Source organism: Myripristis murdjan, chromosome 14, assembly GCF_902150065.1.
Source record: "Myripristis murdjan chromosome 14, fMyrMur1.1, whole genome shotgun sequence".
In the NCBI taxonomy this organism is placed as follows: Eukaryota; Metazoa; Chordata; class Actinopteri; order Holocentriformes; family Holocentridae; genus Myripristis; species Myripristis murdjan.
The window spans coordinates 37,967,663-37,989,172 of NC_043993.1; the positions used below are offsets into that span (position 1 = coordinate 37,967,663).

Sequence of the window (21,510 nt, forward strand, 5' to 3'; positions counted from 1 at the left end):
TAAACGCCTGATTGACCAATCAGATTGCTAGGTCGGATCTACATGTTGTATAATTTTTAAAAATCTCATGTATCTCCTGGAGTTCCTCCACGTACCCCCAGGGGTACGTGGACCCCCATTTGAGAAACTGTGTTCTAGACTACCATATTGACCTGCATAAAAGACGACCCTGATTTTAAGACAACCCCTCTTTTGCAAGACCCTTTTTCGGAAAAATAGGCTACTTTTTATGCATCAGGCGGGTCGGCCGCGGCACCGGTCGGCATCAGGCGGGCCGGCCGCGGCACCGGTCGGCATCAGGCGGGCCGGCCGCGGCACCGGTCGGCATCAGGCGGGCCGGCCGCGGCACCGGTCGGCATCAGGCGGGCCGGCCGCGGCACCGGTCGGCATCAGGCGGGCCGGCCGCGGCACCGGTCGGCATCAGGCGGGCCGGCCGCGGCACCGGCCTGTACCGCGCCCACCCAGTCAGGTCTGCCGGATCTAACAGTTGAGCCGCGGCCCACTGGCGCCACAGTAGGAGTAGTAACATGGAAGGGTGCAAGCCAGTAATTTCGCCTAGGGCGGCAACATAGGCAGAACCGCCACTGGTTATATGTCACAACGCCACACAATTCATTGACTTGATAATTAATTAACTTGAATGGTGGTTTGCAGGCAAAGTTCAACATGTTGCCTTACCCGTTTCATTGTCCTCATTTGTCGTTTCAAACGGAGAGCTCGTTTTAGTGAAAAAGTCACCAATTTTAGCACATTTGGCTGCGTCTGTTTCCAGAGCTTTCCTCTTTTTAATTCTTGCCTTCTCCGCGCTACCCTTGCTCTTTCTACTTTCCATCTTTGAAACACCACTGACCGAGTGCACGGACGTGTTACGTCAGTGTGCGTCTGCAAAAAAAAAAAAAAAAAGAGCTGCCAGTGGAGGCGGAGGCGGCCCAGGCCCCAGGGACAGCGGTAAGCAGCATAGGTGATCAACCCACTGCCATGACTGGACTGAACACCGGCCCCAAAAAAAATAAAAAATAAAAAAAGTGAACACCAGCCCTCGCGGCCCAAACATCAGACCGGCCCACCGGGAATTGTCCCGGTCCTCCCGATTTGCCACTCCGGGCTTGTCTCCGCCAGTGCTTATTATTTAGCGAGTCGTAGACCTCCTCCTCACAAACTACTCTGATGTTTTTTGACCTTTTTTTGAATGCAAGAGTAGCCATAATAAGTAGATAAACTTCACTGAAGACTTGAAGGAAATCGGTGAGTCGGCGGATCGAGCGGATCACTCGCTGACATTTGAAGAAGGCAGCCAGCGGCTGTGAGTAAAATCAGCTGATCGACTTTATGAATGAATGCGCCATTGCGCTGCAAGGAGACAATCAAACACTATGGAAGGCAAAGTTGTTGATTGTGGATGAGGACTGCAATAAAACTGGAAAGTTAAAAGGATGTTTAAGGGTGAATTAAACGGAAATTAAAGGAATTGGAGTGGAAATAGCCTATGTAATGATGTCTGACACACCTGAGACTGCAACTGAGGCCGAGGACTTATTAAAGTCGCGCATTGCTTCGCTCAGAGGCAGATTGGGAGCATGCACGTGGAGCACAAATGAAATAAAGGCTTTGATGACTGATGTTAAAAATGCTGATAAAGTCAATGACACATTTGAAGCGTTTAAAGGTGCTGTGGATGAATTTAAAAATGCTCATAAGTCTGTGCAAGAGCTCTTATCGAAAGAGGAAAGGGGAAATGATTACTATGACTGGTATAAACCCAGAATAACTAACCTGAATTATTTCATTAAAGATGTTGAAACATGGAAAAGAGAAATTGCACAATCAAAAGTTGGACCCCCTGAACAGCATATCAAATGTATCACGCAAATCAAAGTCTTCCACTTCCACTGAATGAGTATTATGACTCTCACCATGAACCAGAAACAATGGAGAGCAATGTGGGATTTGTGCAGTTAGGTGCAATACATAAAACTCCACTTCACCAAACCATCTTAAGTCAAACACAAAACAAAAAATGTAAATCATAATCACACCATAACCCATACTTCACAAGATCAAGATGACGCAGAGGGGGTTGTTAATGCTGCTCATGATAACTTGGATGTGGTTATTCGAAGACAAAATGACATAGCAGAACTCATTGTCTCACAGCAAAACCTGTCTCAGTTACCTGCAAGAGAGATTTCTGTGTTTGATGGTAACCCATTGTCATATCAATCTTTTAGCCATGCATTTGAACACATGATTGAAGGTAAGACTAAAAATAATCAGGACAGACTCTACTATCTTGAGCAGTTCACCTCTGGTTTGCCTAGTGACTTGGTTCACAGCTGTTTGCACATGGATGGGGCAGGGTCTATAGTGAAGCAAGGCGCCTTTTAAAGGAGCACTTTGGGAATGAAATGAAGGTTTCTGGAGCTTACCTGGAAAAAGCCTTGAACTGGACAGCGATTAAAGCTGAGGATGGGAAAATGCTGCATGCATATTCAATGTATTTGAGAGGATGCTGTAATGTAATGCAAGATTTACAGTATTTAGAGGAACTTGAGATTCCATCAAACCTAAGGCTAATAGCATCCAAACTACCCTACAAACTCCGAGAAAGGTGGCGAACCACAGCTTATGAGACACAACAGAGAACTGGCAGGAAAGTTAGATTTCAGCACCTCGTGGATTTTGTGGAAAAACAGGCTAAGATGCTTCTGGATCCAATGCTTGGTGACATTCAGGACCAAATGACAACAAAGAAGTCTATCCCAAGAAGCAGAAGTGAACCAAAATCAGTGAGAGGCAAAAACAGCAGCTTCGCTACTTCAGTAGCAGTAAATACAGAGCCAGCAGGAGGCACTGTAAAACAATCATCTGTTCCACAACAACCTCGTCAAACCACACTCAGGCCCATCATCCCTTCCTGTGGATTCTGCCATGGGAAACTCTGATCGACTGCTCACAATTCAAAACACAGTCACATGACAACAAGGTTGAATTCCTAACAAGCCATGGATATTGCTTTGGTTGCCAAATAAAAGGTCATCCAAGCAAAAATTGTAAAAGAAGATTAATGTGTCAAGTTTGTCCAATGAAACATCTGTACTTCATATTCACAGTGCAAAAGGCCCAAGACAGGAAAATCAAATGAAAGCCACTGCTGAGACAGAAGAAACCCCCATAAGCAGTGCTCTTGTTTCAGCAGGTGATGCCACTGGGGCCAGGAGAGGCTGTGCACTTGCTATTGTTCCAGTCAGGGTTAAGGTGGCAAAAGGAAGCAAGTATATTCAGACGTATGCCTTCCTCGATCCAGGCAGCACTGCGACATTTTGCACAAAAAATCTAATGAACCTGCTGAATGTGAATGGACGCAAAACAGAGATACTTTTGCAGGGACCTATGAGGTCAGAGGTCATCATTACATAGATAGATAGATAGATAGATAGATAGATAGATAGATAGATAGATAGATCTACTTTATTGATCCCAAACTGGGGAATTCTTATGTTACAGCAGCATCAATAGAAACATAAAATAAAGTTAAATAGAATAGAATAGATGCAGAAGTATATACAATAAAGACAATAAAGACTAAAAATATACAATCAAGACAATAAAGACTAAAAATATACAATAAAGACAATAAAGACTAAAAATATACAATAAAGACTAACCTAAGAAGTGCGTTTCATCCCTCAGTTAAATGACACAGAAACTTAGTTTACTTAACTGATGATTATGATGAAGATGATGATGAAGATGATGATGAAAATGATGATGATGATTATAATAATAATAATAATAACAACAACAACAACAACAACAACAACAACAATAAGAAGAAGAAGAAGAAGAATTATTATTATTATAATATTAATAATGATAACCATGTTTTCTATGAAGAAGACGTGGAAACTGATGATCCCTTATTCTTTCTAATAGACACACTACTGCTTATACTTGGAAAATCTGGTGTGGGTAATGTCATACAAGTACAACCACTGCCACCTCGAATACTACTACTACTATTACTACTACTACTCCTACTACTAATAATAATAATTATAATTTTTCAAAATCAGTGTTACAAAGGGTTTCACAGAGGCAGCAGAAAATAAAATGAAATCAATAAAACATATCAGAAATAAAACAAGTCATAAACTCACCAGGTTAAAAAAAACAAAACAAAACAAAACAAAAAACTTGCTTATAAAAACCAATAAAAGACACTTCAAATCAATTAAAAGAGCTCACTTTATTGAGCTTTGAGCTTCTTTCTTTCTTTTCTTTTTCTTTCTTTCTCACCAAAATGACGTCTTGTCCCTCCGCCGTATCATCATCACACACACACACACGGGGTGTGTGTGTGTGTGAGGCGGGGTGTAAAGACATTTGATTAACACAGGACTCCAGGATTCAAAGGAAATGCAGTCACTTTCTGTAAAACAAGGTTTAGAGCTCACAGCGTGCTGTCTTGGTCAAATCAAGAAAATAATAAATGTATAAACAAATCGAGAATTTGTCTGGGATCAATAAAGTATACCTATCTATCTATCTATCTATAAATAAATAAATACACTAACCCTAAAAAAATAGGACAAAAATCCGAAAACCATCAAGGAAACGATAAATAAATAAATAAATAAATAAATAAATAATATTGCATAATTTAAAAAAAGAAATACTACAAATTACATATATAGAAATATGCAAAATATTTTTAAAGTATTTAATTTTTTTAATGCTTTCTGAGAAAATAATTGCATTGCAAATACCATTTTTTATTCAAATGTTTGTAAAGACTGTAAAGACTGTATACTGTAAATTTGCACATTATACTGTAAATTTGCACATTGCCCACATCTATGCACATTGTATACATCGATGCACACTGTTTTTTTGTTTTTTTGTTTTTTTTGTTTTTTTTGCACATTGTTTTTTGCACATTGGGTACTTAGATCTTTCGATCTCGAGTGTCATCTTTTATTCTTTATTTTTTTATATTCTTTATTTTTTATTTACCTAATCTTGTACTCTGTGGATACTGCTGAAAACTGTAAATTTCCTTCGGGATGAATAAAGTATATATCTATCTATCTATCTATCTATCTAAGACATGACGTAAGTTTCAGTGTGACCGCTAGATGGCGGTAACGCAGCAAGAGAGGGAGCACGTCGGTACATGACGTGTGACGTATGACATCGCGTCGCATCGCCTCTTGTTGGTTTCGTCGCTGCGGTTTTCCCTCCTCGTTGTCAGAGCTAGCTGGCTATGCTGGTGTTGAGCTGAGGAAACTTTAATCGCGGAACAGTTTCAACTTCATTCTGTCACTTTTAGCGGCGACGCTGATCCAGGGACTGCATCGCCAAACCAAACGCAGGTGAAGGTAAATGTCGCTGTCACTAACAACTGATTTTCACGCGTCTTGCTTTTGTTTTGCTAACGTTTACGTAGCAACGGTAACGAGTTAGCGCAGGAACGCGCCACTTAGCATGAGCTTGGAATTGAGTTTCTAGAATGTGTGTTTAATCGGTTAAATATTCACCAACAGTGAGAGTTTAGACGCTTAAATAAAATCTGACATGGCTCCCCGGGTGGGAAGAGTGGACTTGTTGAAGTCTTGGCGGCTAAGGGAGCTAGCTGACGCGTTAGCATAGCTGTTAGCAGTTCTCATGCTAGCTGGCGTTAGCCGCTGTGCTGGCTTGTGGCGCACAGACTGGCCTGATCTGGATCCAGCGTGCCGAGTGACGCGGCTCGGCGTCTGAACCAGCGGAAACCGGCGCGGCTGGCTGGAGGAGCGAAGTGTTTTGGCTGCTTGAATCCTTGCGACTGGTTGGTTGCTGCTCGGCCGACAACACGTGGAGCCGGGAGGCAGAAACCTCACGCTCCGCACGGCTTGGCTTGCGCCTGCCGCCGGGCTCGCAGCAGAGCGGAGCCGCCAGACCTCCAAGCTCAGGCCGCAGGATCTCCACTTCATAGTCCAGTAATTTTAGGCCAAAATTGGGGTCAACCTAGGACGAATTGCAAGAGAAGCAAACTCAACTGATTTTGCATCCTCAGTTTGTCCTGAGTGAGGGGAAAAAAAGTCCCAAGGAATCCCATTGGTGGAAAGTTTTGAAAATCACCTCTATATGACCACATATTACCAAAAAACACTGTTTTTAACACAAAAGGGGGAAAGGGGTTCAACATTTTACTTTCAGATATCACTATAAAAATTCACAAGTTGATTACACACACAAAGACAAGGAAAAAAAAGTCAACTACAAGTTCTTTGAATTATTCTGTTTACACATGCATATCACACATTATCTGATTTGATATGCGCTAATAAGGAATATAAGGAATAAATGCCAGAAGAGATATTTAAACAGTGAATTAAAAGGTTACAATATATATAGTAACTTTTTAATTGACTCTTATATAGTAACCTTTTAATTCAAGGTTACTGTATATATATAATAACCTTTTAATTCACTGTTTAAATGTCACTTCTGGCATTTATTCCTTATATTACTTATTAGCGCATATCAAATCAGATAATGTGTGATATGCATGTGTAAACAGAATAATTCAAAGAACTTGTAATTGACTTTTTTTCTTGTCTTTGTGTGTGTAATCAACTTGTGAATTTTTATAGTGATATCTGAAAGTAAATTTTGAACCCCTTTCCCCTGTGTGTTAAAAACAGTGTTTTTGGTAATATGTGGTCATAAATAGGTGATTTTCAAAACTTTCCACCAATGGGATTTCTTGGGACTTTTTCCCCTCACTCAGGACAAACTGAGGATACAGAATCAGTTGAGTTTGCTTCTCTTGCAATTTGTCCTAGGTTGACCCCAATTTTGGCCTAAAATTACTGGACTATCCGGGCTCGCAGCAGAGCGGAGCCGCCAGACCTCCAAGTTCAGGCCACAGGATCTCCACTTTATGTCTGGCCGGTAACCCCGCAGTGAGGACGGCCAATTCCTGTGACCCAGAATTATAAAGCAGTCATAAACAAGTGCGCCTTTCTTTCAGCAGGCCAGGAAAGTTGGAGATGTGACAGCATGTCGCTCCCCCTGCGAGCTGCTGAGTGACAGCCGGCCATGCGTTTGAGTGCAGCACACAGAGCGATTTATTCAGCTTCTAACAGAACTTTAGATGAACAGTCCAAGACGAAGGATTATCTGAGTGTCGTGAATCATCAGGGGCTCTGGGCCTGACGGGGAACCTCGGTTTGTTAAACTGAGCATCACAACCTGGAAGCGACAGTCAGGTGTGCAGCTTGTAGTGTTTACTGACTGCTGTCCGCTGAGGGCTTTTGCTCGCTGCTAGTGGGGATCATTGTTATTTTGCTTCCATTTAAAACTGTTCCATTAAGTTGAATCTGTTTGGAAGCTTCGTAATATTAAAAAAATAAATAATGTGTTAATTGCCTCAGATGTTCAGAGGCTCTGAATGATGAGTGCTGGCCTTCCAAGAATAAGGACGTTGTGTTTTGTTCAAGTAAAATGTACAAAACCTCTGCAAACTACAACCTCAGTAATAAACACAGAATTAAAGGGACACATTCTCAACAATATCAACACAAACTGAACATTTTAAACTTTGTTTAAAGGTAGGATTTATGGCAGAGCTGCTGAGCTGAACCGCATCAGACTGGACAGCTGGAGCTGAGGAAGAGACACTGTGTGTGTGTGTGTGTGTGTGTGTGTGTGTGTGTGTGTGTGTGTACATATATATTTAGATAGATATAGATATATATAAATATTTGGAGAGAGAGAGCGAGTGATGCAAATAAATGCACTTGTGTGACAGTTTGGCTAAATTCACACTGTAAATGTTACATGTTTCTCCATTTAGTTGAAACACGACAACAGGCTGAAGGCAGAGGAAACATTGCCATGGCACGGCAGGCAGGGCATTAACAGAAGAAGAATGCAGATTTGCTGTGAATGTATTTGTGAAAACTCTTTGTTTCTCCACACAGCAGACTTATGCGGACCTGCTAGCGGGGCAAGATGTTCAACAAGTCGTTTGGAACTCCCTTCGGGGGAGGGACCGGGGGCTTTGGGACTTCATCGACCTTCGGACAGCAAAGTAGGTGGAATGCCTGTGGACTGAAATGTGCAGACCTGTGTGTCCTGAAGGCACCAGATTCTAGAAACAGCAACATGACCACCTGCTTATTCATCTTTGCAGTTGGTTCACACGGCAGCGCGTAGTCTAAATCCTGGACATGTGTGAACTTTATTGGAGAGCAAGAAGATGAAATGAACAAAATGTTTGCACTGATATGGAATGCTGTGGTCATTTCAATGTGAAACTCATTAAAAATTAGCTCTTTTTTTTTTTAGTCAATTTTATTGACTAGAATTATGACAAAAAGCATTTGCCAATAACACTTTTCTCCGGGATGAAAACAAACCAAAACGAGCCTTTGTTGAGAAAAAACATAATGAAATATGACATTTTTGTCATCAAATAGGAGTGAGATGAAAATACCAGAATTAGAAGTTTGAAGGGCTCCCAGCTTTCGTTTACAAGATGCAAATCACAGGACAGGAGAATTCAAGCCCACGACACGTCGCCCAATTATAAGAGGAAAAAAACAAAAGAACAGACAAAAAGCCAAACTTTACTTGTTATAGTTTGTAGTGCAGTATGCTAACAAAAGTAAAGATAGATGAAAAAGTCAACAAGTTATAATGAGGAATGTAGATCAGTCTATGTAAGCTGGAAATTCATAATTTCAGAGGAGGGATGAACTGTTAATCATAATATTATCAAAATCACAATATGGCCATGTGCAATATCCAGATCGCAGGAGCTGCAATTTCTTAATAAATCTAAAATTTATTATTATATTGTATTTATTATTATATATATTATAAATATTATATATACTTCTTTGATGCAGACCCTGACAAATATCACTCCATCATCATTTTAAAGGCCTTTTAATTGAAAATAAAAAGTATAAGGCAAAGTTAACAGTCCTACTGACATTGTTAGTCATATGTGTAAAATGAATTGCAATATGACTTTTTATTACTGTATCGTTCAGCCTATTTCAGAGCGCCGTTTTCTGAAGATCAAACAGCAAAAATTCAACTGTTGTTTTTTTGTTTTGTTTTGTTTTGTTTGCTTGGGGACAATTACAGGGACAATTAGTGTCTTTCAGTGTTTATTTATTTCCAAAAGAAATACTGCTGCATGCACACGTTTGGTATTTTCCATGGAAGACAGTGCACTGTGTCTTGTTCTGGCATCCATTTGTCTCAAGTCGACACCGTAAACTCTGCAGTGCAAATGTTGTCACCCGTCATGAATTTGCAAGGCAAACTCTGAGTCCTGAGTTGAAATGAAAGCGTGAAGCCACGGCGTCATTTCAGTTTAAATACTGCGATGGAGGTTGTTAGGGATGGAATACCGAGTACTGATCCGGTCTGAAACTTTAACTGAACAGGTCAGGCCCAGACCTTATCTGTGTTGTCACTGGGTATTCTATTTAACTTTATTTTATGTTTCTATTGATGCTGCTGTAACATAAGAATTTCCCAGTTTGGGATCAATAAAGTAAATCTATCTATCTATCTAAAATAATTGATATAAAACTCAGCTTTGTGTGAGTGTGTGTGCCAAAAATACAAAAATGAAGAAAGTTTTCTTTCATTTCTGACATGCTACCCAGGGCTTTTGATATCAGATATTATTCTTGGGTAAAATCTCTGATACAAAACTCTAAATTTGAGCCTGGTGTCAGTCATTACTAACAATCATTAGGCCTGATGATTTGATTGACAGATTTTTTTGCCAGCAGTGTGTGTTCCTGGAGAGTGAAGTTGTAGTTGTGTAGCCACGTGCTGACAGGCGCTCTGTGTTTTCAGACACTGGCTTTGGAACGACGGGTGGCTTCGGCACGTCGGCGTTTGGGGCGACCAGCAACACTGGAGGACTGTTTGGTGCCACACAGAATAAACCTGGTACGTCAGCTTTCTCTCTCCTGTACTCCTGATCCAGCAAACCAGGGCTTGGAATTAATAATCGACAAATTTGTGGTGAAAGTTTTGTATTCTACATCAAAAGGTTATGACACAAGAGCTTACTGTTGTTAGTTTATCAAGATGATAACTCAGCTGTGTTTGAATTCAGAACGCTGATTAAATTGAGTTGAACTGCATGTGCAATACACGGTGTTAATGCACACCTTCCAGCCAATCAGGAAAGAGTACTCTCCCAGATGGTATATGCATGGATAAGCCATTTTGTGAATTGTGTGACTTCTCGTCCAGATTTGTTTGCCTCGTAAAGAAACTGCAGAAAACTCAACTCAACTTAACTGGGTGCTCGGGAGAGCGAGCTGTTTGACTCCTGAGCTGTAGTTCAGTGGCAGCCCCGGCCTCGCCGGCTCAGTTGCTCTGTTTTGAATCGGTCTCCTTCACTGAATCTTCCAATCCTGTTCAGTGAAGGAGAGGTAAGAAGCTGTGTCTGCATCATCAGGGAGATTACTGGAGTTTACAACATCACTGCTGAAGTGTTAAGGACTGAGTGAAAAAATCACTGCAGGTGGCTTGGAATAATAATTCTTTCACATCATAGCTCACGCTGACTGCCTTTGCTGTGTAACCCCTACAGGCGGCCTGTTTGGGTCCAGCACCTTCACCCAGCCCGTGACATCCTCCACCAGTACGGGCTTCGGCTTCGGAGCGGCCAGCGGGACGTCCACCAGCCTGTTCGGCAGCACCAACACAGGCACCGGCGGAGGGCTCTTCTCCCAGCAGAACAGCGCCTTTGGAGCAAACAAACCCGCCTCTTTTGGCAGTTAGTAACTTCAGTCCGTTTCAGTTTTAGACATAAAATAGACTTGAAAACAATTATGATTAAAATGCCACAGTATTGAGGTTAGAACAGGCACATGCCAGGGGTCTGATTCAGAATTCTCTCCAACCGGAATATGAGCTTAATCGGGTTCGGTGTGTTTACATGACTCATGTGCAACTGGAATATTGAGGATATTCCGGTTAAAACAGGAATATGGTGTGCATGTAAACATACTCAATAATCCTGTAGCGCTGAAAACTAGATGATAAGGTACAGGAAATCACTAGCACCTATATAATAAATGAACAGTAATCAGTTGTCATAAACATGATTCAAACAGGCTTTGGGACGAGCACCAGCAGTGGCGGGCTGTTTGGATCCACCAACACCACCTCCAACCCTTTCGGCGGCACCTCAGGCTCGCTGTTCGGAGGCTCCGGCTTCTCGGCCACCCAGCAGCCAGGAACCACCCTCAAATTCAACGTGAGTACTGCGGACGCACGGAGCCGGAAACTGCCAGGGTGATGCTGCAGCTGGGAGACTGTTTTTTTAAATTCTTTTTTTATTTTATTTTATTTCATTTTTTCGAGCCACTTTGGCAGGAAAAAGGCAACTGAGGCTGAGTGTGGCCTTGAAATGCTCTTTTCCCTCTCACCTGCTAAATTCTAAACATACATACATTGCAGAGCATGTGTTGGCACTTTCTTAAATTGTTTGGGTCCTCTGCATAGGTTAAAGGTCAAGGTAAAGTTAGGTCAAGTTAAATTCCAACATTTATCAGTCTCTCTCTCAATCTGCTGTAAAAGAAATACACCACGGAGGGCAGCAGCAAACACAACAGTCAGTCAGTGTCAAAGCTGATGTTTTGTTGAAGTAAAAGTGCTGCTCTGTGGCTCCTGATGTGTGGACAGAATGTCTCTGATGTTAGGATCAGGGATCTTTGCATGTTCACTGATAAGGAAAGCAGCTAGAAGATGCCAGATTTTGCAGTAAGTTTGGCGTGGGATCCAGGGCTGGGCAGTATGGACTAGTGGTGGGTTAGATTCATCAAAATCACAACTCATCGTGATGTTTTACATCAGTGTTTCCCAAACTTTTTTTCTGGGGACCCATTTTTTAAAAATGACAAACCACTGCGACCCAAATCACAATGTAGGCTTTATCTATAAATCACAAGAGCAAACTTGTACATAAATTGCCATTTCTGGCCATTTTTAGTGCCATTTCCACATCACTTCATCTTGAATAGGTGAAACAGCCATCTCAAAAAGATATAGATTGTTCTCTTGTTGGGTAGTAGTGTCTTTATCTGGGGCTCTCTTTTTGATCAGCCAAGCATATTGGGGGTCTAAGCAAATACACCTGTATTGTACTTGCATATGTAAACCAGTAGGTAGGCTCGCATGATGCCGCGATTACCGGCGAATGGCCGCATTGCGGTCTTGAAAAAGAGGGGTCGTCTTAAAATCAGGGTCGTCTTTTATGCGGGTCAATACGGTATTTTATCTTATCCAAACTAAGTTGAATTATTTGATTTTGAAGAATGCACTTTTTATTGTTCGCTTGCCATTATATGTCGGTTTATGATGGCGAATTCCAGACTGAATAAGCTGACTTTATTTTGAAGATTGCACTGTTTTGCCTTGGATTAAGGCGGTTTTGTCTTTGTGATTGTAGTTAAGGCTGTTGTTGCCTTGTAAAAATGTCACTCTGCATTTACAAATGGAACATGTTTCCATTTAATAAAATTTGATGGAGATACATAATTATGTTGTTGTTTACGTGAATTAATGACCTTACTAAAGTGTCTTATAGGTCCAGGGGAGTCATACTTATCTGTGCAGAAATTATAGTCAGTGGTGTACTGCAGTGCCTGTGGACCTAATTTTGAGTTGCGCTTTGTTATGATGGAACTGGCTTATGCAATTTTTTCACTGGCCCCTAGATGGGGCTGTGCTCCATGGCAATGTTGGGTGAAATGTTGGATTACATAGTCAAAATATTTTGTGTCTTTGAAAATTTGAAAATATTTTGTCTTTGAAAAATAATTCCTACTCAAATGTTCAAAAAATCTTTATTTTGAGAGTGACATGAGTTAATTTATGGGCTATTTATTTACAAAGCTAGCCACGGATCAACACAAAATCAGTCTTGCATGGAAAATAGCTGTAAAAATCACAATAATCGAAGAACCGTGGCACCAATAATCGCATCGCATCGACAATTGGTATAATCGCTATAATCGAAAAATCGATGATCCCATAATCGAAATCAAATCGAATTGTGCGGTACCCGCGATGGGGTCCGGGATGACAATATGTTGGGGACAACTGTCCAACACGTAAGAGATTTCTGATAAACAGTTAATAGGAATATGGATATGATGAGCAAGCTGGTAGTGAAAAATAATCCAGATGTCCAAAATTCCAGATGATATTTAGTCTCATGTCATGATATTGATATAATATCAATATATTGCCCAGCGCTAGTTTGATCCATTTGCTTGCTTCCAGTGTAGATCAGGAGAAAGTTGTGTCACTGACAATAATTGGATTGGATGGTAGAAATGCAGAAGGTTGGTGAAGTAAGTTGATGTTTAGGAAACATACAAGAAAGCCATTTTCACGCTACACGTAACCCAGTTAGCTCTGGACTGTTTGTTCGCACTTGCAACCCAGAATGTGGGATATCCCATCACTTAGCCCAGGGCTAAGTAAACCCAGCTCCAGAGCACGCTTTTTCCAAAAAGTGAGGCTTCAGGTGTGTAGTGTGAATCAAGGTTAGAATAACAACAGTAGAAAACTATTTGGTATCCAGTGAAAGCTGTGCCACCGTGTTCAGAGAACATTAACCTTTGATTTCAAGTGTGAATCCCTAACCCAGGGCTAACTGTTAGCTCACTGTTAGCCCGGGGTTAATAAGCACCAATGTGAATCGGGGCTGACTGAGCCCTGGGCTACAGTTAGCTCCGACTTTAGTCAACCTAGGCCTAAGGAACCCAAGTTTGAAAAGGGATTAAGTTTTTACCTTTTTTTGAAACACAGGATGTCTCACTCTGGAAGGAAAACCTTAACAGGTAACCCTGTTGTGTTTCCCCTCAGCCTCCGACAGGAAGTGACACAATGGTGAAGGGGGGTGTGACCACGAGCATCAACACCAAGCACCAGTGCATCACAGCCATGAAGGAATACGAGAACAAGTCGCTGGAGGTGAGTGACGTTTCGGCGAAGTCTCAATCCCAATCAGCCGATCGACATTCTGAACAGATTACCAGAGAACGAGCGATCATCGTCTCAGCCGCACGCTGGTGTTAGTTGTTGATGTTGCAGAGCCATTTTACAGTGATCGAATATGATTTACCAGGGTGCACTGATTGATCGGTCAATGACTGGGACATTTTATGAAAAAATGAAAGTGATCAGTGATTGGCTGTTTGTCTAGCTGGTTGCCACTTCATTTTTTCCTCCTGTTTCATCAAAGTGATTGCTCTTGCATAGTTATTATCGATGCAAAGATTATTTTGTGATGTTGCTGTGTGTTTCAAAGTTTGTTCTGTAATTTCTTTACAGCCGTGGTGCTTTGGGTTATAATCCTAAAGGGCCTGAGTTATGTCGCAAGTAGAGCTAGATAGTACTGCTGAGTTACAGTTTTTTAATCATAATAAAATCCTTAGAAGCTGTTATGACAAAGGATGGGGCAATAAGAAAATTCAAATCAAGATTATTAGGACCAAATTCATCACAGGTTTATTGAAATTATTGAAAAACCACTAAAATTATGATCACTGGACTGTTTGCAGTAAAATTATCATCACCATATGCTAGCATGTGAAATCCACAACTCAAAGGCATGAAGGATGATTAGCACTGTGGCCAGCAGACGTCTGCAGCTTCTCTCCATGGGCGGGAAAGAGAAAACAGCAACCAGCAAAGTTTATTGAAGTTCCCCAGTGCAGGTTTTCACCCCAATGTGGAAACAAATTTAATGTGCACTGTGCAAATAACAAGTGTTGTATCTCAATGGGACCGTCCCTGATAAATAAGAATAAATAAAAAGAGAAAAATGCAGTCTAAATGGTAAAGAGACTTCACTGGTCGTAGCTCGACAGTATACACCACATCATGTCTTTTTCAAAACACACTAATCTAAAATGGTTATTGTGACATTTAACATTTAAAGAACGTAACTAACCATCAGGGTTTCATGGTTGATGGTAAAATCAGTAGTCAGTCGGCCGGTACACTCTGCTCATGCTGCTGTGGTTCCTCCTGCAGGAGCTCAGGCTGGAGGACTACCAGGCCGGCAGGAAGGGCCCGTCCAACCCCATGGCTGCGGGAACAGGCGGCCTGTTCGGGGCGGCCGCGGCCACGCCCAGCACCGCCACCGGCCTGTTCGGAGCCTCGGCCACCAACACCAACTTCTCCTTTGGACAGACCAAGACCAACTTCGGCACGAGTGAGTCGGGCTGGAAATGAGAGAGGGAGAGAGGGAGAGGGAGAGAGAGGGAGAGAATACATGTGTGGAACAGGTGGTTCCCTCCCACCTGTTAGGTAACTGCATTCACACTGACTGTGAAAGCCCTCCGCAGGGTTATGCCGAGGTTCAGGGTTTTTGTGCTCTTGGACGTAACCGAACGATCAGAAAATAGTTATTTCTCTGATTCACCGCTTTATTCTCTCTCTCACACACACACACACTCTCTCTCTTCCTCTCTCTTCCTCTCTCTCTCTCTCTCTCTCTCTCAATTCAATTCATTAAGCTTTATTGGCATGACTGTACTATATACAATATTGCCAAAGCATTTTTGGACAAACAGGTAAAAACAGGTCTCTCTATCTCTCCCTCTTTCTCTCTCTCTCTCTCTCTCTCTCTCTCTCTCTCTCTCTCTCTCTCTCTCTCCCTCTCTCTCTCTCTCTCTCTCTCCCTCTCTCTCTCTCTCCCCCTCCTGTCTGAGGACAGAGCTGACCTGACTGTGTTCAGTTTTCTGGAACATCGGCTAAGCTGAACGACACGACGGCACCCAAAATGGTCGCTAACCCTAATTACAGTCATACAGTCATGATGAGCTGAATGAATGGATGACTTTTTCAAGGCCCGCTTGAGATTTAAAAAAAAAAAAAAAAAAAAAAAAAAAACCTTTTGCAATGTTCCAGAGTTGGAGAAGGCATGGTTGTACTTGGTTGGTGATGTGTGTGTCAAAGCAAAGCTCAGAGTCAGATCTCACCAACTCGGACGGCAGGTTCCTAAGATTCGCTGGCAGGTCACAGGTCGCGTTTGGGTGACCTCACATTTGGACTCATTATAAAATGTAAGGAACGGGGTTTTAAAATGAAATGGCGGCGTCTCTCTCTCTCCTCAGGCACGGGCGGGTTCGGGGCGGCCACAGGAAGTCTGTTCGGGACGCAGCCGCAGCAGCAGGGCAGCAGCCTGTTCAAGCCATTCGGCCAGACGACCACCACGCAGAGCACCGGCTTCTCCTTCGGCAACACCAACACCATGGGCCAGCCCAACACCAGCAGCATGGTGAGGACGCTCCGCTCACCCGACAGCCATGTGCTGTTGTGTTTTTCTTACACAGGGCTTTTGAAAATTTAAGACGAGCTCTGTTGCCAACAAGTTCTACTCATACTCGCACATTTATTTAGCACAGTGATCTGCACAAATCAACTGAAATAAACAAACAGGCAGGAAACTGATGTCACGTTGAAGCAGCTAGCTAGCGTACAGGGGCGGTTTAAACCTTTGACAGAAGCTGAACAAATACAGATACAGAGCAGAATGTGAGTTCACCTGCTTGATGTGTAGTTAATCCCAGTACTTTCCGTTTTGCAACCCCAATCAACTTACTTTTTAAAGCACACGATAGCTTCATGTCGAGTTTGCAGTTAAGATCTTAACATTTGTAAATTATGTTATGCAGCAAAACGTCAAATTCCCCCTCACCGGACCTCATTTTCTGTTGACATCCAGAACCTTGTGGGGAATAATCATTGGGTTCAAATCTGGTCCGGAAACTCACGGCTCAGAAATGCTAAGTCCCTTCCAGGTGTTAGGACTGCACATTGTAACATGACGTTAATAAGAAATTAAAACCAGATCGGGTGAAAGCTCAGTAGCAAGCCCCATGAACTGATTTTTGTGCTTCATCCTCCCTAGATAGTAATGCACGCTTACTTTTGAAATGTCAGAGGCTTGCATTACCCAGAGCGTGACTGTACTGAAATTTTGTTAATCTGCAGCCTCCCAGTTTATCAGAACAAGACGCTCGTCTCGCTGTATGATTTATGCTGATAAAGCCAACATAAAACATGAGAAAAGTTACAAATGTGGAGTGTTTCTCTCTGCATGCTCCACTCAGTCTAATAGGCCTGGGCTGATAGCTGATTTAGTCAAATATTGCTATATTTAAGTCCGTATGCAGTATTTTCAAGGGGTCGTAATCACCACGATACGATTGTACTGCGATTTTAAACATTTTGCTATATGTCGAGTATTGCGATATATTGCAATTTATTATCTTTTTTCAACTGCATATTAAGTCTCTGGAGGGAGGGAAGGTCAAGTTTTCATTCTGTTTATCTCTTTTCAGTCATTTTTAATTGAAGCTAAATGGGACAGACTGACCAGAAATGTTGCATTGATTCTTGGTGATACAGTGTCGGTACTTGGAGTCTGTGTATTGATACAGTATTACCACACAAAATATTGTGATTACTATATTATTGTGTTCATGTACATATAACCTTTGGTTCAGGAGACTGTAGAAGAATTTAATCCAATTTAATCCCCATGTTGTTGGGTTGTGAGGTTTGGGACGCTGTGTGAAGTCTGTCCTCTCCTGTGCTTCAGGGTTTGTTTGGGAACACGGCGGCGTCTCAGGCGGGCGGGTTGTTCGGCGCCACGGCTCAGACTAGCACAGCCACGGGCTTCGGGACAGGAAGTGGGCTGTTTGGTCAGACCAACACCGGGTTCGGCAACGTTGGCACACAGGTACAAACCAGGGGAGGGGAGTGTGTGAATCTGTGGAAACACACTGTGCTTACACACCTTACACATCTCCCACATCTCCCCAGCACACTGTGGGTAAAGGACAGCTCCAGCCTCGAACACATCAACACTGTTTAAAGGACCATACCAGGGCTTAAGAGCTATAGAATGTATAAACTTCATATTCATGCTGCTCTCCTCCCAGAGCGAGCAGTGGGCTTTCAGAGCTGCCACATCACTCCTCCTCCCTTTCCTCCATTCATTCCACTACGATATGAACATGAACTTTCAGAGCCTTCACACTTTCTTCACTCCAGTTTTCCATCAGCCCAATAAAGTCCTCCACAGGAGTTTTCCTAAAAGCAGCAGCAGCACTAGGTTGGTTTCCATCCAAATATATCGACATTTTTGAGCGAATTTTGTCAAATTGCGCAAAAGAAAATGCAAATTTATGCCTGTTTCCATTAGTTTTGTTTTGCGATTATTGAGAGGAGAGTGCGCCGCGAGATGACATCATAAGATAGCGTCTGTGTGTCGACTGAACAACAACAAACACTCAGCTGACACTCAACAGCTGATCATAGACAGATTCCTGCTGAACTTCCTAAATAAGGAATAAGAGACTAATAATAATAACAATAATAATAGCTAATAATAAGACTGTAACGTAGAAGTGTGATGTGGTATCCGGTCCAGTCATCGTTTATTCGCAAAACCTGTTTCCACAGCAAAAAGTCGCATTTTCTTTTATGGATACGCTGAGAGATCCACCCCCTCCAAGCGAATTTTTGGCCGTTTTTCGAATTCCTGGCGTTTCCATCCAAGTTTGTTTTTTTTTTTTTCCCCCGCAATTTCTGAAAATGCGAATAGAAATAGGTGGATGGAAACCCGGGTACTGTTGGGTTTTCAGGACTTTTTCACACTGAAACGCTCCCTCCTCCTCCGCCTCCACCTCCGCCAGGGAAAGTAGTCTCTAACGTTTTGCTTTCCACAGCCAATCATCAGCTGTGTGGTTTCTGAGTGTTGAGAAGCAGAACATTATAAGGCGGCTGCTTCAACCACAAACTCACACATTTATGTGAGGCTTAAATTTATCTACTTTTGTAGAGTTTGCCAACAGCGTTTCCTCTGTATTCACTTTGCAGCGACGCATCACAGCTTCTGAATTCTTAGCAGCACCGCTAAAAATTGCATGATCATTAAAATCATTGGGCTACTAATGATTTTCAGTGTGTTAGCATGATAATACCCGTTGTTATTGTGGCCGTTGGGGCTGACCCACACGGTCGTCCATGGTGCACGGGAGGTGTTTGCAGCTCCGTAATATCAGTCTGTGTGATGCAGGCTACCGTTATCGTATTGTCTGTTCTCACCAGAGAAACACCGCTAAGAGCTCCAGGTGATTTATCTTGGACTGCTGCTCACTGTCCGTCCATCGTTTATTCCGCCGTAGCCCAACAAACCTGCATCACTGGTTCCCCTTTTTTAAAATGGAAATAGAATTAGAAGTGTAGCATGTTTTAGTTTTTCCTCTTGGCCACCTGGGAAAACCCAAAGTCATTTTTCAAGCTTTATTTTGATGCAGTGGATCTCTGTGATATGCAGATTAAACTTACAGTGTGTGTGTGTGTGTGTGTGTGTGTGTGTGTGTGTGTGTGTGTGTGTGTGTGTGTGTGTGTGTGTGTGTGTGTGTGCGTTTTAAAGCAGAGCTTGTTCGGCAACAAGACGGCAGGTTTCGGCACCACCACCACCAGCGCCCCGTCGTTCGGCACCGGCACCGGGCTGTTTGGGAACAAGCCGGCGCTCACTCTGGGAACCGGAACCAACACGTCCACTTTTGGTGAGTTCTGCTGTAACCCCCCGTCCTGCCCCGCCGCAGAGTCACTGTCAGACCTGGCATCTGTGCTTTTAGGTTTGTGTACGTTCACACTGACCAATCACAAGTAGTGTTGCAAAATTCCCGGAATTTTCACAGTTGGAAAATTTCCATGGGAATTTTTGGAAATTAATGGGAATAAACATGAATAAACGGGAATTTTCCAGGAATTTTCAGGAATGTATATTCACTGCATTCACTCGATCATATACATCTATACATAATAAACATTTTGGTTTGTTTTAAGCAGATATGCATGCAAACATGTTACATTATAATGAATTTCCAGGGAATTTTCAGGAATTTTATAACTGGCAGTGAGTCTTTTACATCGCTGTGGAGGAATTTTGGCCTACTCTTCTTTACAGAAATGTTTTAATTCAGCCAAGTGTTCAGCATGAAAGGCCTGTTTAAGGTCACGCCACAGCATCTCAATTGGATTTAAGTCTGGACTTTGACTAGGCCACTCCAAAACCTTCATTTTGTTTTTTTTTCAAACCGTTCAGAGGTGGACTTGCTGGTGTGTTTAAAAACTGTATTTTATATTTACTTGGGTTATCTTTGTCTAATATCAAAATTTGTTTGATGATCTGAAACATTTAAGTGTGACAGATATGCAAAAAAATAAGAAATCAGGAAGGGGGCAAATACTTTTTCACAGCACTGTATGTCCCCCTCAGCAACTAAAAAAAGTGGTGATATTGATGCTGACATTCATTTTATTGATTATTGTTTATTTTTGCCCCATTCACCTTAACAACAAAAACGAAAATTTCCAAAATTCCTAAACTTAAATTTCCATGGAAACTTTTTAAAAACCTCATTCAAATTGATGACAAAAAAAACGAAAATTCCCGAAATTCCCGAAGCCGAATTTTCCCGGGAATTTTCGGGAAAATTGGAAAAAAACGTGACAGCAAAAATCTCCTGAAAATTTCCAATATTCCTGAGCGAAAATTCCCACGGTCATTTTCGGAAACTTTCCAGGTAATTTACCGGAAACTTTCCACCCCTTTGCAACACTAATCACAAGCCAGCCGGAGCTTGCAAACAGGAGTCACATGACTAAACTGCAGCTTGTTGATTGGACACACCAGACTTCCTGTAAGTTTCCCCAGTATGTCTGCCTCTTCTTCTGTGGTGCTCAGACAAGTAGAGAACACATGAAACAGGCTACACGTCATTTGGTCTCCCTCTACCCATAATGCCTTGTGTTCTGGGCTGTTAACATTAACTCTTAGAAATACAACCAAAGCATTTCAAACTAAAACGTGGTTTCAGCTGTTAAATGCAATAAAATACGTGATTTATCTGCATGTAGGCCAACTGTCAGCGCTCGTACCAAGTTAATTAATAAGTCAGCGATATGGACAAAATCAAACATCACAATAATGTATGACGAAACATCTTCATCAATATTGTGACGATGTTGTAGGAATGACTGTTGGTGCTTTCATAAAATATTTATACACAAGATTTTCGCTAAGTAATCATCAGTAATGTGGATATGATGACCAAGCAGGTACAAACAGATAAAACAAGTAGTGTTTTTAAAGAATTGCTTACTTTACTTTTACAACCAGGAAAAGACAGCAGACAGCCATATCACGATATTACAGTATCTGAAATCCCAGACGATGGCTAGTTTCATATCACAATATCGATATTTATTTGTTTGTTTGTTTCTTTGTTTGTTTCACGCATGTACAAATACAAAAAGAAAGGTGGGCACTCACATTTATAAAAAAAAAAAAAAAAAAACAACGACAAAAAACAAGAAAAATGTGTGAGGTGTGGTTAGAAACCTATAGAGGCTTATATGAAAACCACACCCAAGAAATATACGAAT

The 21,510-nt window shown here is 41.9% G+C and overlaps 1 protein-coding gene across 5 annotated transcripts in view; it reads left to right on the forward strand.

Annotated features, from left to right (window-relative positions):
- Nucleotides 1-5,211: 5,211 nt before the first annotated feature.
- The window catches only part of nup98 (nucleoporin 98 and 96 precursor), a 47,134-nt gene continuing 30,835 nt past the window's right edge, over nucleotides 5,212-21,510 (forward strand). For 2 of the 5 annotated variants that reach the window (XM_030068437.1, XM_030068441.1), the window contains exons 1-10: nucleotides 5,212-5,378; nucleotides 7,965-8,074; nucleotides 9,865-9,960; nucleotides 10,613-10,798; nucleotides 11,139-11,281; nucleotides 13,900-14,007; nucleotides 15,073-15,253; nucleotides 16,158-16,321; nucleotides 17,648-17,788; nucleotides 19,490-19,625. In XM_030068437.1, the coding sequence (XP_029924297.1) occupies nucleotides 7,996-8,074; nucleotides 9,865-9,960; nucleotides 10,613-10,798; nucleotides 11,139-11,281; nucleotides 13,900-14,007; nucleotides 15,073-15,253; nucleotides 16,158-16,321; nucleotides 17,648-17,788; nucleotides 19,490-19,625 (1,234 nt within the window). In that variant the 5' untranslated portion in view covers nucleotides 5,212-5,378; nucleotides 7,965-7,995. The remainder of the gene's footprint in view (nucleotides 5,379-7,964; nucleotides 8,075-9,864; nucleotides 9,961-10,612; nucleotides 10,799-11,138; nucleotides 11,282-13,899; nucleotides 14,008-15,072; nucleotides 15,254-16,157; nucleotides 16,322-17,647; nucleotides 17,789-19,489; nucleotides 19,626-21,510) is intronic. The other 3 variants (XM_030068440.1, XM_030068438.1, XM_030068439.1) reach the window with 3 other exon arrangements.